This window comes from Chlamydotis macqueenii, chromosome 4 (assembly GCF_036417535.1).
Source record: "Chlamydotis macqueenii isolate bChlMac1 chromosome 4, bChlMac1.mat, whole genome shotgun sequence".
Taxonomy (NCBI): domain Eukaryota; kingdom Metazoa; phylum Chordata; class Aves; order Otidiformes; family Otididae; genus Chlamydotis; species Chlamydotis macqueenii.
In genome coordinates, this window is record NC_141559.1 from 56,192,061 (window position 1) to 56,211,055 (window position 18,995).

The window sequence follows — 18,995 nt, forward strand, 5'->3', positions numbered from 1 at the left end:
CAAACATGGTCTTTTTGAGATTTCCTGCTGTGAACCACTAGAAATCACCCACAGTATACACTGCCAAAATCTGAATTTAATAGCCTGAACAAAGTGACTGTTTCTTAGATCTCATAACTGTCCATTTCAGATCTTTAAATAAAACATTAATTCCCCAATAGTGAACGGCAACTGGAAAATGATCAGTAAAAATGTTGGAAAAGCATTGCTTTAAACTGAATGAGCTTGGTGCCAGTTCCTCGTTTTTGGACCAAACACAATGAAGGCAGCGTGCTGTGTATTTCTGTCATCTGGATACGTCCAGCTGTAGCTGGAAACACAAATCCAAAATGGTTACAACTATTTCTCAATTAATTAACTATCTGGCTTATGATTTATTGTCTACTGTTCTATGATTTACTGTCTACAGCTCTGTATAAACTCATATCTGAAGAATAGTTGGATATACTGTGCACGTATACAGAGTAAAATGCATGTTGTATGGCTGTTTGCAGACATTGATAGAGAGTAATTCAGCTCTCATCACTGAAAAGCTTTAAAAGGAATTGATTGTTTTAAACCATCACACTATTTTCTTATGTATCTTAAAATTTAAATACTTCCTTCAGGGCTTTTGATGCTATAAAAAAATCACCAGTGAGCTTAATTTAAGACTGAAGATATACACAAGTATTTTTAGGGGGAATAAGAATGAGAATCAAAGCAAATGGGAGCTTAACTCAAGAGAGTGGACTCTATAGCCTGGAATTAAGTATTTGAATTCCCTAGCATGCATTGGGAAGATGAGAGGAAAGGAAGAAAATATGAAGGGAGAACAAGGTGACTCAGGAAGGTGATCCAAGACTTTCACATCCTCAGTGGAAACAGAGTTGTCATCTAGAGCTAGCCAGTGGGGAATGCCAAACAGAGGTCTATGCCTACCTCTCTTAAGGGCATATGTGCACCAGAGCCCAGACTCATGTTATTTTGTGGTAAAAAACCTTGTTAAAAAGAATTTTAATACTGCTCGTCGTCACCTGAGATGATATAATTGAGAAGGCCTTTTGTGTAGTGGAGGTTGTGTGGTACACTGTCAAGAAGAGAAGGAAGGTTGTAATCACTAGGAAACTGTGAAAATAGAACAAAAATTGCTATTGTTGTAAAGCTGGGTTGAAGAACCAAACAAGCATTTGAGGATCTTGGTGAAAGAAGTAAATGATCTCATGTATAGTGATAGTGATAGGCATAGCTATTATTTGTAGTTCCAGAAAAAAGAATGAAATAAAGCTGAGTGGAGAGAGGGTAGAATCCACTGGGTAACTTCAATATTTTTCTTAACAGTATTTATTGGTCAACTGTATTAAAACAAAAGGTTTCTTTTAAACTTATTTCAGGAGTTTACCTGTCTTGCAATGTATTCTGCTGAGTGATATATAAGTAGCTAATCATTTTTACCTTCATTTTAAATCATTATTCATAGCTCTTTGGGACCAATGTTTTCCAGGCTTTTTCTATTTTTGTATTGAGTGGAGGAGAAGAGAGGAGCCTAGGGAGGAGGAAAGAGAATGTGAAAAAAATCCTCTCAGCTATTCTTGAGTTAGGGAAAAAAAATATGCACTTTTCCAAAGGAGGAAAAAAACTCTCATTTTAACTTTTTGGGAGCTACAGAAAAAACTACTGAAGTTTGAAACTCGAAACAAAGTAGGCTTCTGAATCATAGAGATTCAAAGCTTTATTTGGAATCAAAGCATTGAAGTAAAGCTACATACGAGTGAGCACAATTTCTGAGTATGATCAGTCACAATTCCTTAGATTTTAGCAAATAATATTACTACTGGTCCTTATTTGTCATAGAATCATAGAATCATAGGATGGTTAGAGTTGGAAGGGACCGTCAAAGGTCATCTAATCCAACCCCCCTGCAAGGAGCAGGGACATCTCCAGCCAGATCAGGTTGCTCAGAGCCCCATCCAACCTGGCCTCTTGTCGAACAAGAGCACATTCATTCTTCCCATTTAGCCTGACCCAGAGGACTCAAGCAAAAAAAAATTGCTGCTGAAATAATTTGCAGGTGGGAGATTCTTAGTTGCTTCTGTAAAATACATGCGGTAAATTCCTCCAAATCCCAGTGAATTACGAACATTTGCTGGTGGAAAAACAGAAACCTTAACATGTATATATATAAAGTTCCCCTGGGTTCTTCCAGTAGAAGTTAAGCAAAAAGATTTACTCACAGTTAGTGACACTGGAGCAAAAACAACCCAGGCTGGATAAACGTGGATATGGTAAATCTCAAATGGTAACTGTTTCATTGAACTGCATTGCATTTCAGGAATCTTACAAGTTTTTCTTGCTGGTTCCAGCTGCTAGTTAAAGGTTACTGAATAAAAAAAAAAGTACTAAGATTGCCCCCTCTCAGCTATTCTAGTGTCTTTTCTTCTTGCCTATAAAGCTTTCCAACCCAAAGTCACTTCAGACTGTAATTGGAAGTTGGGTTCTTCTGGCATTTTAAGTTATTTGTTGCTGTGATTAATGAAGATTTCCTCCTGCCCAGTCTTTGAATTTGAGACCAGTCAACTGATTAATGCAGAGCACATGAAGGAGTGAGAGCAGAAATTCAGTAACAGCAGTGGGAACAGCTCAGGATACCTGAGTAGGTACGAGCTGCCTGTGGTGCCTGGCATTGGCGGAATGGTGGGTTTGGCTAGGCAGAAAGCCTTGAGTGGTGGTGGGTGAACGATGTCTGGCTGAGAGGCGATCATGTGACTAGTCATTTTGTTAAACGCAATAACCAAACTGAAGACGAAATTCAGGAGAGATGGTGGTGGGTGTTGTGTAGACTCAAGAGTCATCTGTACCAAGCAGCTAATGAAGGATCAAATCAATATGAAAGCCTAGGAGAAAAAGATTTACACATCAGAGTGGAAAGAAAAATCTGCGTGATTTGCCTTGAGTTCACAGGGTTTGTAGAGAACAACAGGAGGTGAATTCTAGCTAATGTGCTTTGGGAGTGACCATCTCTTTGGCTTGAGGGCCAGTAAGGGTGAGAGAGAAGAAAGGAGTTCAAAGGATGAGCAGAAAATTCTCTTTGTTCCACAGGGAGCCCCACTGGATTAAGCCATGCTTTAGGCCTTTTCTTTTGATTTTGGTTAAGGAAAGGCTATTGTATTTGTGTCCCTTTGCTGAAAGGACAAATATTCTTCACTCTTTTGTTTTTACTTTATTGTTTTGAAACAATGTGAGAGGAGCACTTAAATACCTCTGTTAGAAGTAGACAACAAGAAAAGCTATTAAAATTATCAATTGTTGCCAGGGTACTTAAAAACAGTTGGGAGATTTTTATGTCTGAGGGATTGCTTTTAATTACTTGTAATCAAGTCTAGCTGAACTGTGTTTACTATTATTGTTAAACTCTTTTACATGACTAGCTAGTGGCAAAAATTGCATTTGCTATTTACCAGAAATTTCTTATATTGTGATAGAGTGGTGCTTCTCTTCTAGCATTAAATATGACTCTAATATATTTGGTTTAAAAATTTCAGTTAGCATTTGTAGTTTTTATTATAGATAAGGAAGTTTTATGTCCTATATATGTTTGAGATGCCTTCTTTATTATTTGAATTAATTACATATTTCACTAATAGTCGGAGGTTAAAAACAGATTCTCTTACCATTTAGTTTAAATTCCCTGTTGCTTATGGGATGCATCTCTTTACTGTTATGCAGCTGTTTCGATTTGTGATCTATATTACTTGCAACTGTTCAACACATACAACTAACCAAAGTCTGTGTTTGTCTATGATATAATAAATGAACAACAACAAATACTACAGCAAGTGCCTAAAATTTTGTATACAACTGTACATTTAAAATCCAGTGTCAGAGAAGAATGACAAAGAACTCATGGACCTATATTTAGCAGTGGTAGTTAAATTATGTAATTCTATACAGAGGAAACAATACCTCTTTCCACTTCAAAAGTTCAAAGAATTAGCTTTCTGAAGATGGTGGTGCTATGAAAACAAAAGATGATGCAATTTAAAAAGAGAAAAAAATAGTATTGCCAATCTTATTAACTCTATGATAGGGCAAATATGTGTTGAAGCTCCTTGAAATGACACTCTATAGTTATAAACATGTAAGAGTTCAGTGACCTACTACAAGTAAAGTTAAAAGATTTTTGGTTCATGGAAGTGATAATTTGTTTCTCTATATGTTTCTCTCTGTAACCTAGAGTAGTTACAGCTTTTGTTTTGATGTACTACTGTTTTTTTTTTTTTGCTACATGAAATTCTTAACTTTAGTTCTCTTTAACTTTGAAAAAATATTACTTTTAAAATCTGTGCTATTATATCTATTATTAACTTTCCAAAACAAATTGGTAACACTTGTCCTTCCAGGTGATGGTAATTTTGGTGATTTTTTCGCTATCTTCCAGGGGTGTTAGAAAAAACATGCTTTTATTCAAATGGAAGTGAAGTCCTCACAGTTAATGGTGACATTGAAACATCTGATGTTCTTTTGCCAAACATGGTTGAAAACAATTCCAAGACTGATCCCACACTGGATCTCAGCACACGGCCCTCTTCCTGGACCACCACGCCTTTATCCCACATTGACCAAATGAACAAGAACACAAATATATTTAGAGAGACTTTCCAGGAAAATTCATTTGCTCTTGCAACTCAAGCCACAGTGCTCAGTCCTCACCCTACATATGATGCTGCTTTGGCAGAGGGCTCTGAAGACAGCACCCAGCTGTTTGCCACTGCAGAGGAGGCGACTTTATGGTCTACAGATGCATCCTTTAACCACACAGAGAGGATGACCACTCTGCCAGTATTAACTCCTACCCGTCCATCTGTGTCACAAAAAATGGATCAGAAAAAACGTAAGTTTACATTTTACTTGGCTTCATAATTCTGACTCCAAAAGTACAGAACATAGTGTTGGCATGCTTCCCAGTGTGTTCCCATGAGTTCTGAGGAATGTGTCCCTTTTGATAATTTATTTTGTTGTGCACATTCCATGTTGCAAGCAACTGTTTTTTTATCAGAACATTTGATCAACCTCATTGAGGAAGATGCAGTAAATTCTTTCAGGTATGAATACTTAAAATACATTCTTCAATTGGTGATAATCATACACACTTACTAAGGCTGAAAATGAGTTATTGCAGACTCTATTGAGTTTGTAGATTGAATTTTCTATGTTTCTTTAAAATTATGCATGTGGCAAGTACCTTTGTGAACTTGGGATGTAATTACAGTTAAAACTTTTTCTATGTTAATGGATAAATTCTTCTCTAATTTGAAGCAGTTGCTCTATGTAGAAAGTTCCAGTGATGTTTTCTGAGGGCTATAATGAAATTGTCCAGAGAGAATAATAAAAATGAACCATGATCAGGTTTTTTTTTTTGTTTGTTTGACTGTGAAAGTAGGTGCATTTCATTAGTGCCATAGTAATTTTATTGATTCGTCACGTCAGTGGTAGTGAAAGGTTCCCTGATACTGTTTTGCTAACAACTGAAACACTATGGTACCATATTAAAATGAATTTGTTTCTCTTGAAGTGCATATCATTCCTTTGCTCTTGATCCCACCAGAGCACAAAGCAAAACTTATTCCAGGTCATAGAGAGGTCTGAAATAGATGAAAGGAGATAGTCAGTGACCTAAAAGCAGCACACTCTATTAAATGTATTTTTGAAATTTCTATGAAATGAAAGTGAAGAGATGGTATCTGACAGTGGTGATCACTTCTGAAAGGCCACTGAATTATGCTATTTTGAGGAGCAGGTCTGCGTGCCATTCTGTTGGAATCTGTGTTCAGTTCTGATATTAGTTATCTGAGGTTTTTTGCTCTGCTGGTTTTTTTTAAGCATTCTCCCTTCAGGAGTTTGTCCCTGCCACCCCTGTCATCAAATAGGCAGATGAAATTTGGGAAACAGCCCTGTTATGTATTTTTCATGTTCTTTCTGGAGTAAGTAAAAGTAGGAAAAGCCTTTGAATAAGACTTTATTTTTTTAAAACCTGGTACACAGAAGACATTCTTTTTGAGGGCATTTTGGTGATAGCTTATTTTCTTACTCAAAAATGAACTTTCAAAAATAATAACTTACTGTGAATCAATGATTTGTCGATGTCCCCTACATTGCAGTGACTCCACAGGCCATTTGAATGGCCAGCTGGATTTCTGTAGGTTCTCTCTGTTTTTCTTAACTAGGTCTTCTCTGATGTGTTGTGGGGTCTATCTGTTCCTGTTCTAGAAGGTGGTGTCTTTGCATTGCAGTCTTAGTAAATGGGTAGATCCAGTATAGATATATTGTGTAAGATTCCTTGTTTGCATTTGTGTTCATCTGCCTAGTCATCATATTTGAGATATCTGTATTTCCTGGAATTCCAGGTGAAACTGTAAAACTTCTTCCCTTTTCTTATCATGTTAGAACGAACTCTTTCAAGATGGATCTAATATGCATATGTGTGTGTATGGGAAGTGATATCTTTCCCTCCTAGGATATTGATGCAGGGACAGACTTACAGTGGCTCAAGACAACCTTAGGTCTGGATTTCTAAACTTTCAAATATTCAGGGTTTGGTGGTATACGGAAAGGCACTAAGTAGCCTATGAAGAAATTTCTAAGTATGTGTTCTATTCTGGTAAGTGCAGTTTATTCCAACAGTAGTATGACTGCGTGTATATTCAGTAGCCATGACTACTTGGGATTCTACTGTGAGGTACCTTCCTCTGTATAAAGGACAAAAGATTTTGGAAAACAAATTTGAAATTTGAAATTCCAGAAGAATTTGATCTCAGAATAACTGTGTTCCCATGCCTGTCCAAGGCATGGAGGACTAGAAAGCAGAAGATTTTGACAAGTACACAGGGCTCCTCGCTACCTTGCTTGTTCTGGCCTTTGCAAATTGACTCCTTACACTTGTTGTCAGTCTCTTTGATCTCTCCTTTCCCACTAAGCTTTGCTTCTTAGAGAGAACTCTAAGATAACAGAGAGCATGGTTTGATGTCCACAGGAAGTTCTTATGTATTCTGATGTGAAGGAAAATGGGGAATAAATGGGAGATAAAATATAAATAAGTTTTGGAATAGTGAGACTGAAATAGCCTTTTGGAGTAGAAAGGATTTTTTTTTTGGGATAAGTAAAACTTAACAACCACGTGGGAATGGTGGTAGTAGATCAAACTAAGTCTCTCTTGCATAATGTTTGGATCCAACTGCGACTGTTAGCACATGCCTAAAGAAGAATAAACTGGGGCTAGCATATAAAGATTCTTCAGCATTGTATGGTAGCAGATTCCAGTGATCTGTAGTGAGTCCTGATGAGTGTTCTTCCATTAATTTATGTAATGACTTTTGAACCCATGTAAAATGGAGGTTTGAGCTTTTTAGGCGTATCTTATAAGGAAATTAATGTCCAAATGAAGTGTGAGGCTGATATTCCATCATCATCAATGCACACTAGCAGATCATCCATCAGTACAAGTTTCATCTGGTTCAAATGTGGGCAAGTGAATGCATTTCTGATTTAGTAAGCATGCATAACTTGGACGTTATGCTGGTTTTATGCAGGGTGTTAAAAGACAAATGATATGTCAACATAGAGGCTGGCAGTGCAAAACCAACCAGACAAAATTCTCTGAACACATTTGAACTGGCATTCATGTGGCTGTAGTGTTTTTGGTCTGGTGTTAGTATCCCTAGCACTGGATTTGCTTTACTGGTGAACCACAGCTTCAATAAAAGATATTAGGACACATTAATGAGAGAAATTATAAACATTGTGACCATATGGTATTCACTCAAGACTTTAAAATGACACAAGTAAGACATAGCTGAGTTACTAACTGGAGAGGAATGAAATTTGGCACATACGACATCAATTATTTAAAAAGTCATTGAAGCAGAAGGAAGTTCTTTGGCAGAAATTCTAGTAAAGAATAGATTAGTGGGTAAATGGGAATGCATGACACAATAAGGAAGAGATGAAGAAATTTGCTTTCATTTTACAAGGGGAAGCAATGCCTCACAAGTCTATTAGAAAGTTCTTTGAAGGAGTTAGTGAAAATGCTGGTTAATACAACATACTTGGCTTTTCAAAATGCTGTTAACAAGAGCCTCCATTGAGAAGTCTTAAAGACACTCTTCTCACAGACTAATTGCTCATTAAAAGACAAAAGGAAAAATAAGAATGAATGGTTAGGCTCCATAGTGAAGAAGGTTACTAATGGAGTCTTACAGGGTTTTCTGGAAAAGCAGTGAATAGTCAAATAACAACATTTCTGCTAATACAGAATTATCTCTCTGAAATGGATAGCTGGAAATCCCATAAAAGTCTCATAGTGGAGGGAGTAACTGATAAAATGTTTAGATGACTTTGTGGCAACAGGTGCAAAAGAATGCTGGAGAGTGGGGAACAACCCTATCTCTATGTAATGCAATGCTGGACTCTCAGCTACCTTTGCCACCAAAAAAAAAAGACCTAATGGTTTGCTGCAGACAGCTTTCTGGCTCCATGACTGTCGACAAGGCAAATGGGGTGTTAGGTATCATCATGAAGTCTCCAAAGAACAAAAGAGAAAAATTCATGACATCAGTGTATAAGTTTAGAAGGATAATAGTAGAATTAGAAAAGGCAAATGGCAGGCAACCAAACCAGTAGAGACATAGAATGGCTTAGATGTGAGGAGGCACTAAATAGGAGTGTCGTGGTTTTCTAAGTAAGGGGGGGCCTAAGGTGATAGCTTCTGTAGGAAACTGCTAGAAGTTGCTCCCCTTTGTTCAGTGGACTCAGCCGGGCCTAGGGCGGACCTGCTGCTGGCCAAGGCCGAGCCGATTGGTAGCAGAATGTTCCGTGATAACGCCTCTGCGATAACATATTTAAGAAGGGGAAAAGAGAAAAAAAAAGAGAGAAGAGAAGATGTGAAGAAGCTGAGCGGGGGCAGAGGCGCAGAGGGGGAGGCGCAGGCCTCATGGGCCTTGCAGGCCTCACCCTCTGGCCTCTCGCCAGGCAGCCGACTGGGCCCGACTCGGTCCAGCCCAGCTGCAAGAAGTGGAAAGGAGATGAGAAGTGAATAAGATGTAAAAAAAGATCCTGAGAGACATCTACCAGCCTGTTGTGAGGAACGGCTGCAGACGCCAAGGTCAGTTCAGAAGGAGGGGGAGGAGTAATGCAGCTCCTGACCAAGATTCCCCTGCAGCCTGTGGTGACGACCATGGTGGAGCAGGTTGTCCCCCTGCAGCCCATGGAGGTCCACGGAGGAGCAGAGATCCACTTGGAGCCCGTGAAGGACCCCGTACTGGGGGAGGTGGATGCCTGAAAGCGGCTGTGGCCCGTGGAGGGCCCGCTGGGACAGCTGTTCTGAAGGGACTGAACTCCCTGTAAGAGATGACCAATGCCGGAGCAGTTCCACAAAGGACTGTGGCCCATGGGAGGGACCCCACGATGGAGCAGGGGAGGAATGTGAGGAGTTCTTCCCCCGACCATGAAGCAGCGGCGTGAAACAACATATGATGAACTGACTGCCACCCCCATTCCCTCTTCCCCCCTGTGCCGCTCGGGAGGGGAAGGTAGTAGAGATAAAGTTAAGCTTGGGAAGAGGGAGGGGTGGGGGGAGGTTCTCTTGTTCTCTGTCTCATTATCCTGCTGTTTGTAGTAATAAATGAATAGTTTTCCCCAAGTCGAGTCTGTTTTGCCCGTGACGGTAACTTTAAGGATTTCTCCCTGTCCTTATCTCAAACCTCGAGCCGTTTTTCCTTATATTATCTCTCCCTATTCTCTCGGAGTGTGGGGGGAGTGAGAGAGAGACTGCGTAGTCTGGTCCGATTGGGGCTGAACTACGACAAGGAGGAAGACACGGTTTTCCTCCTGGAAAATAGCTGGCTTAGGAGTAAGTATTTGTAGTATTTGTTCTAGGTATCCATACCATTTTGAATGCCCTGGAGAAACAGGACAGGGAAGAGTTACTCGTGTTTTTCATTATATCAGTAAGTGCCCCTGTTCTTTTTTTTTTTTTTTTTTTCCCCTCTGATTATCAGACAGTAAGTTAAAACAAAAAAAAAAGGATATGTTGTGGAACTCATTGCCACAGGATGATGAGAAAACCAGAAAGCATGAAAATGCTTGAAGAACTTCATGAGGGGTTGGTCTCTTGGGAACTTTTAAACACAATAGTCCAGTGGCAACTGGCTCAGAATTTCAGGTTGCCAGAAGTTGTTGTTATACTCCTAGGTGGTTGTTCCTTATATTTGCCCTAAATTCTTAGAATTTTTTGTGAATGTATAATGCTGGCCCCTACTAAAGGCCAAATGTATCCTGTGTTACCTCTCTGTTGGAAAGCAAGTGAAGGAATACGTTTTTCCTGTTGAAGGATTTGAGTTTGTGTGACTTCATGTTTAAATGTTTTCTGAAGGCATGGGCCATGGTCCTAAGTCACTGGGATGGTTCACTGGAGAGTTTTCTGATAGCAAAAACATCAGGAAGGGAGTCCTAGGTGAACCAACAGGTTCAGTAGTGTATATTCATGGAATTTAGAAGAATATGCAGTAATATTCTGTTCATCTGCCAATCAGTGCTTAACAGAAAAAGAACCATATATAAAATAGTAATTATCTTGAAGAATAAAGGATGTAAGTATCAATACAATGTTATTGATACTTTTTTTCTCTTTGAAACAAAAGCAGGCTGCAGTTAGGCAGTAGAGTGGGACCCTGACCAGGAAAGATCTCAAGGGGAGGAGACTGAGTGGGATGTTTTCATTTCAAATGAAGCACTCCCTGTTTTATAATACTGCTGATTTGGGGAGTCAGGAAGGAGGAGAGTGCGATGGTTGACATTCTTCCTAGAAAAACATTCTGTAAATTCATGGAATATGCACTGGGACAAGCGGTATTAGTGTCTGATTTTGTTTCTTCCACTCACTGGTCTTTATGCATACGTATATTTAATATCCCCTTTTTTTTTTCCTGTGTCAAGTCTTTCATACTTTTCTTCTAGCAGACAGTCAAGTAACCCCTCTGCCACTTCCCAAAAAAAGTTTCAGTGGAGAACTATGACAGCGTTCAGATCCTAACGTGAAAAATAACATGACCAAGCTTGATCTTCTGCCATGTCTTTCTGTGCTTGGCATCCTCCTCCCACTCCAGCAGGCTCCAACGCAACCTCCAAGGGCACAAGAGGGTGAAAAAAATTCCCTGAACCCTAAATGGTTGCTTGGACGAATGAAGTGGAAAAGTGCCTTCTCAAAAGCAAGTCACTGTATCAGAGGACTTGTTGTTTCAGAAAGCACAGCACTTATGTCTGCTTGTTTGCATTTATTTTCCTAAATAACAAATATTCTTTTTATTCAGAGGAACTTTGAGTCTTTTCACGTTTCATGCACATCTTTGAAACTCACTAATTGAATTTATTTGCAATTCTCTGCTCAGCCTAAATGTTATCCTAATCCTCTCTATTGTAATTTAACTATGTTTAATTGTACATGAAATAAATTCCTTTGTCTCTACCCAGCATTTCTTACTTTGTCTTTGGTGTTCTGCCACTACTAGAATCTGCAGTGAACTAGCCAGGCCCAACTCTGTATTTGGTAGAAAACAGCAATATGAGAACCACGGTGGGGATAGGTGGATGGGATATGTCACATGTGGCACAGAAACAAGAAGTTCCTTGCCTCTCTCTTCCTGCTGTGTGCTGCTCATACTAAGGACATTTTTTTTTTCTACTGAAGCTAAGGTATCCAGTAACTACGTCCCAAGTCAGACCATTAGCTTGCAGCTCCCTAATCCTTGGTATCTAAAGCAGTGATCTAATAAATCACTTTGTCTTCTAGCTCAATTTATGTTTAATTAGTCATACAAGTTGGAATAGACCAAATTATATAAGGAGTAATAGCAGCAATAAACCCATGGTAGATCTTTAGGTGTCTTCTTGCCTTCAAAAAATATTCAAAATGTTGTTAAAACATGATTTTCTCCTGAAGAGAAAATGGTTTTAGTTTTTCAGATTAGCATTGAAGAACATAAACAATGGTCTCCTAAATTCCAGGCAAGGAGTTTAGCCACTCAGCTGTGGTTTTTTTTAGTGCAGATGCAAGCATGAGTAGACTAATATGGTAACTATTAATTTTGTTGGTGCTTGAATTCATTCTTGAGAGTGTTTTCTCTTCCAGCAGTAGCTTCTGTATCTTTATCTCACCTATACCTAGATTTTTTTTTCCTCAAAATTAAAGAAGCAACATGAAAAAGGCTGCCCTAAAATTTTGGCAATGTAGTCCTCGTTAAAAAAAAAATGCATTTTTTAATTCACTAGTCAAAAAAAAATCACTAGAGCCATTCAGATTTTCTTGTCTAGTAGAAATTTAAAATTAAATTTGCAGTTGACATGGCAAAATTAGTGACTTACAAGAGAAGCACATGGTGAATTTTCACTGACTCTGGTAGCAAGAACCTGGTTTTCATGGGTTTGCTTATTCCACCATTGCCTTTTCATCTGGTTGCATGGGCATAGCTTGACAAGGAAACAGTTAAGTTTCTGACATGTAAGAATAAATAGCTAGAATAAAAAAAATTCTTAAAAGTCATTACTGTCTATAGAGAGATTTTTCAGTACAACTTATATTTATAAGGAAGACAAAACTTACTAGCTTTTATCACCTGGTGTATTGCTGCTCTTGGGTAACTGTAAGTTTGCCAAAAACTTCAAATACTTGTGTGAAAATTGTAATGAAGTTGCTAATGCTTTCATACATTTACCTCTAGCTAAGCTTGCGATTTCAATTCCCTTTAATAAATTCATGGCTCCTTATTGCAACTATTTTGTTTGCAGATTATCATCTGTCCAAATGCAGTCTGATGAAACAATGTTCTGTATAAGATATCTAACAGACCTCAAGTATCTGTTGGGATTCATACTGTAATGAGTACTATGAATAACTATCACACCCCGCTTGCAATTCCATCTATCTTTACCCTTTGGCCTTTCAGCAGTGTGGTTTACTTTAGAGTGCGAGATTCCCTCCTTGGAAATAACTACAAAGTCAGCTTTGTTCTAGTCTTTAAATGACATCTGTGTGCTTCTGGAGATATGGATGTGTGTACCTTTAAAACTTTAAAGAACAGAAGTCTTTGCAGCTTTATGCCTTTTATGCATCCATTATGTTTTTTTACACTTTGTTGCTTGTAGTTTAAACAGATGTTTGTTGTCAAAATTGAACCATGAAATGACCAAGAGGCTAAGCAAGAAGTCACATGCTTAGCCTGGCATGAAGCTTTCATGGATGGGAACAAAGAAACAAGACATATCTTAAGATAATTGGCTGAGAATTACAGCCACTGACTTCCTTTCAGACCCATCAGCTTCTCTGAAACTGTTTGTATGGTTATTTCAACAAAAATACGATGTTTGTACATGTTTCATACTATAATGTGATAGATCACTTTGTTTCCAAAGGTACACTTTACATCTGGCAGCAGCGTGTGATTTTATGTTTGGCTGCAGTTGATCTGCTTTATGCTTCTGCATGGTCTGTTATGGATTATAATAGATAGAGTGTAGCCAGGTGTGGGTGTGGAGCCATCATTAATATAAAATAGTAAGATCTAAACTCTTGTCCAAAAATGGGAAGGTCAAAGTTTGATACAACAGAAGGTGATTTACAGTCACTGTCATATTTCACAATCCTGTGAAATTCAAGAACAACATAATGAGTATCATGATTTGAAATCATTATGGGGATGGGAATTTGGGAAAGTGATAAACAGCCCAATACAATTAAAGATTAAATTAGCTACTAATCCATACACAAAATCTATTTTTCTCACCTTTATTGTGACTGATAATTTAAAAAATGCTAATGATACTCTCTAATGAAATAAAATAGAAGAAATTCAGACTAGAAATTAGGAAAAGCTTTTTCACCAGTTGAGTAGTGCAGCAGTAGAACTCAGTGGGATCACTATCCTTGGGTGTTTCCAAGACTCAGCCAAAGTCATGGATGACAATGTTCTGGTGGCAGTCTCACTTGGAGCAGCAAGTTGGCTAGAGACCTTGAGAGGACTCTTTCAACCGGTATTTCTGTGGTTATAAGGTATAGGGAGTAGAACATAGGTATTTCGGTTGGTTGAAAAAAGCTTAATATTACGGCATGTTTAACAGTATTTGAAATAATTCTGTCCTAATTTTCATGGCGAAACTTGTTGTTTCTCTCTGTGTAACTAACATAGGCAATTAATCAATGAGCTATAAGAGACAGCATTGAAGGAAGCTCTCTCTATTTATTAGTGGAATTATGTGAAATAAATGGACTTTCCATTTTGGGAAGAGCAATTGAGGTACAAGGATTATAAAATCTCAGTTTGCAAAAGCAACTTGCAAGCGTCATGTGATTTAAATGGAGCCTGAGCGGACATACAGTTGTAGAAAACTTCATCATAGTTACGTTAAGCTCAAACACCTGTATATTAGAATAATAGCATCATAGAATAGTTAGGGTTGGAAGGGACCTTTAAAGGTCATCTAGTCCAACCCCTCTGCAAGGAGCAGCGACATCTCCAACCAGATCAGTTGCTCAGAACCCAGTCCAACCTGGCCTTGAATGTTTCCAGGGATGAGCCATCTACTACCTCTCTGGGCAACGTGTTCCAGTGTTCCACCACCTTCATTGTAAAAAACTCTTTCCTTATGTGCAATCTGAACCTACCTTCCTCTGTTTGGTTTAAAACCAGTACCACTTGTCCTGTCGCTACAGGCCCTGCTAAACAGTTCTCCTCATCTTTCTTCTAAACCCCCTTTAGGTACCGGAAGGCTGCTGTAAGGTCTCCCCAGAGCCTTCTCTTGTCCAGGCTGAACAGCCCCAACTCTCTCAGCCTGTGTTCACAGGAGAGGTGCTCCAAGCCCTCTGATCGTCTTCATTGCCCTCCACTGGACTCTCTCCAACTGGTCCATGTCTTTCTTGTGTTGGTGGCCCCAGAGTTGGACACAGTACTCCAGGTGCGGTCTCCCCAGAGCAGAGGAGGAGCAGAATCACCTCCCTTGAGCTGCTGGCCATGCTTCTTTTGATGCAGCCAACCCAGGTGTCATCGGCGAACTTGCTGAGGGTGCGCTCAATCCCACTGTCCATGTCGCTGACAAAGATGTTAAACAGTGCCAGTCCCAATACCGACCTCTGAGGTATGCCACTCGTCACTGGTCTCCACTTGGATATTGAGCCATTGACCACCACTCTCTGAGTGTGACCATCCAGCCAATTCCTTATCCACTGAGTGGTCTGTCCGTCAAATCTGTGCCTCCAGTTTAGAGACAAGGTTGTTGTGTGGGACAGTGTCAAATGCTTTGCAGAAGTCCAGGTAGATGACGTGAGTTGGTCATCTCTTGTCCACCAATGCTGTAGCCCTGTCATAGAAGGCCACCAAATTGGTGAGGCATGATTTGCTCTTAGTGAAGCTGTGTTGGCTGTCACCAGTTACCTCCTTATTTTCCATGTGCCTTAGCATGGTTTCCAGGAGGATCTGCTCCATGACCTTGCCAGGTACAGAGGTGAGACTAACTGGTCTGTAGTTCCCTGGGTTTTCCTTGTTACCCTTTTTAAAAATGGGGGTTATGTTACCCCCTTTCCAGTTGTTGGGAACCTCACCAGGCTGCCATGACTTCTGAAATATGATGGGAAGTGGCTTGGCAACTTTGTCTGCCGGTTCCCTCAGGACCCGCAGATGCATTTCATCAGGTCCCTTGGATATTAACTTAATCCTTCTACACCTTAAAAAACAGGGTGGTTTTTGACCTCTAATTGCCTAGGCTGTGGAAGTTTGTCAACATTCCTCTTTGTTCACACAACAATCAAACAGTGTAACTGCGGCTCTAAGGAATAACTCCATTAATGTGGATAGCTAGGCTTGTGTATGAACAGAAGCATTCAGACTCCAGTGGTAGAAACAGGTGGTCAGGCCACCACAGTATATTTAAAAAAATATGATGCTCAAAAGAAAATTCCAGTGATATAGACAGAGTCAGTAGCAGCCTCTCAGAATAAAGAAAGGGCCTGGGAGGTTGTATATCATGTTCTCCAACATATACTTAGCCAAATGTGCTTTCAAATTCAGAAGGTCTAGGCTGCAGCATTTCTGGCTAATGCAATGTCTTTTACAGACAATGACTGACTATACCGTAATGAAACAAGCACATATGTATCTCTGAAAAACATAGTTGTGGGAATTTTGCATAGAGAAAACAATAATTTCTTAGACTGATCAGTCCTTAGTTAGCCAGGGCGTTAAAGATCAACACACGAATCTTAAGCTCAACCTGCAAAATACCAAGCAGAAAACTGCAGTTTGCAAAACATATGTTTTGTGTATTTGCAGCATTCTGCTTAGCAAGTGTGGTGGTGTATTCTGCTCTTAGTTTCATTTCTGGATGGATTTCACAGGGAGGAGTTTGCTGTGATCAGATGAGTAATTTGGCTACTCTAGAAAGGTAATTAACCAGAGACAACTGGAATAGCTCAGGCACAGCCTATTTCTATGCTGACACATTCATAGTCTGTTGAGTATCTCAACTATTCTAAGTCTTTCACAAAGCACTCTGGTTTTTTGTTTTGTTGTGAACATAACAGTATTGGTGCATAATTAAATGCTGTAAATCAGGCTAGCGTTCATTTTCACTTACTGAAAACACATTTGTTAAAAAAAACCAACAAAAACAACTAACAAAAATCATCTGGAGGCCTGCCTGGGTCCTGTGGAAGCTACAATTTTTAAATCCCAATTGTTTTTTTAACAAAGCCTATCAAGAGTACTAAAGTCATGCACATGTTTCAAAACAATAGCAAAATCCTATCCAACCTAATATGCCATGGAAAAGAGTCTTTAATGAGAGATCTAATCCTAAAATTAATTTCATTTTGTGCCCTTTGTTTATTTAACTTTAGGTTCTTAGAAATATGTCTCCAATTTCACTAAAGAATCCTGTAATTAGGAAATGACTAATCAAAATACCAGATCTGGAATACAGGCTGGCTCACACCTCATGGGGGGTAGGTGTTCAGCCTCAGCTTTGGCTAATGAGCTTGCTTGCTCTCCGCTGTGCCTGCCCGAGGGATTAAAGAAGCAAGTGTGTGCCTCAGCCAAGAAGGGCAGCATCTGGAAGCACCTTGGTGAAAGAAGTGGGGCTCCAAAAAATGAGGTGGCTTGATGAGGAGTCCAGCCTTCTGCAATATTCTTTGGTCAGGAGAATAACTGAGTTACAATTTATGACTACTTTAAGCTCTGAGCAAGAAGTGTCTAGTGCAGACTGGATATGGTGTTCCACTGTAGAGCAGCTGGTACAGATTAGCTTAAAAAAATATTTAGGATAACATTTCAACTGTGATCTAAAATATGAGTTATATTTCCCTCATGGCTAATCCCCTCTCTGTGACCTGGGAGATAATGAATTTTTTTTCTCTGTACTGCAGGTGGTCAGTAGCCTTATCACCTCTCCCTTTGGTACCTGTGGAGCACAAGGGGGAGCTGAGAATCACTCATTCACTTTAAATTGGATATTTCATTAGCTGAACAAAGTTAAATGCAGAGCAATTGTTTTGAGCTAGTCTTGGAGTCTGACTTCTATTTCAGATCTGCAGATGGGGTTTGCTGTTCAAAAGCTTGTTTCCCTCTTCCCCACATAACCTATTGGGAGTCAGCTGGGCTTCGTTTAGAGGTTAGCAGTGCTGAGGAGGTGTCCCCATTCCCTTTGCTCAGAGAAATACAGTGCTGTGTGCTTCTTTTTATGTGCTGGTATTTGCTGTCTCCTCGATGAGCTCACTCAGCTCTAAGTTAGCTCTTGGCTAGTTTGTCACCAAAGTTGTTTTAAAGGAAATGGCAAGCACACATGGTTGAGAGGAAGCAGTATTGCGCCATTGCATCAGTTCAATTTTTCTGACTCTGTCAGTTGACCTAAGAAAAGTCATGACCTTCTGTTAGAAACTTACTCTGACAGTACCTTGGTTATATCTTTAGGCTTCCATGGCTGTTGAAACATGAGTGTGAGTCCTCAGGAGACATGAATTTGTCAAATGCCCACCCACATGTATATGTAACAAACTTAATACTGCTCCTCTTGAGGTTATGCCATTGTGCTGTATTGAAGCTGTATAAAGGCATTCCTGTTAAGCCTTTCTTTAGGGATCAAGACATTACATTTGATGTGCAAAGTGCTTCTGATAAACCAGATTTCCCAAAATCTGCAGGATCATTTATGCCCATAAGCACCTAAAATAAAAGCTATTAGTACTTTTACTTAAGTGCTTCTTAATCCTTGTTTCCATTTTGCAGTGTACTGTAGAAGGTCTCAGTTCTAGCACAGGATAAATTTTTATTTTTCACAGATTGAATGGAAGCTTCTTTTTACATTCTTTTCCATCCCTTCACTATTTTTGCATTTTGGTACTGGAGGTATTGCTGTTTGTACACACGTCTTGTTTTGCCACAGACACAGTGTTTACCAAAAAAATATTGACTATGGTAGCAGTCTTGAGACTGAAATATTTGTCAGCTCCTCAACGATATTTTGGTCTTGTTAAGAGAAACTGTTAGAAATGGGGACCCTGCTGTTGACAGTTTTTTGTAATATTGCACTTTTACAATGGAGTGTGGAGTTAAGTATTCCCATTGTCCTTTCCTTCACTTCCTGAGTGCTTGATGGATACTTTTAGGTAGGAGCTTTCTGTTTCCATGGAACAACTAAATTTTTTGTCAGTTGCAAAAGAAATGAGAAGTGTTATGGAAATGATGATTCTGTCACTGATGAACTTATTCCTATGCTAGCTGAGAATTAATCTATTTTGGTTTTGGCAGTTCTAGAAAGGCAAAAGGTTCCTTTAGGTCAAATCAGTGTGGATCTTGCAAAATTTTTGGAAATTTTTTGAAATTTATTTTTCCTCTGAAATTTGGTTTTCAAAACACTTCAGATGATTCAAAGCAAAATGCTTTGAATGACAAACTGGAATTAACCATTGTTTAGTTCTTATA

The 18,995-nt window shown here is 39.2% G+C and overlaps 1 protein-coding gene across 1 annotated transcript in view; it reads left to right on the forward strand.

Annotated features, from left to right (window-relative positions):
• Window positions 1-18,995, forward strand: part of CORIN (corin, serine peptidase) — a 156,627-nt gene that overhangs the window by 26,235 nt on the left and 111,397 nt on the right. Inside the window, exon 3 of the mRNA XM_086747497.1 lies at window positions 4,418-4,870. Coding sequence (XP_086603623.1) covers window positions 4,418-4,870 — 453 coding nt within the window. The remainder of the gene's footprint in view (window positions 1-4,417; window positions 4,871-18,995) is intronic.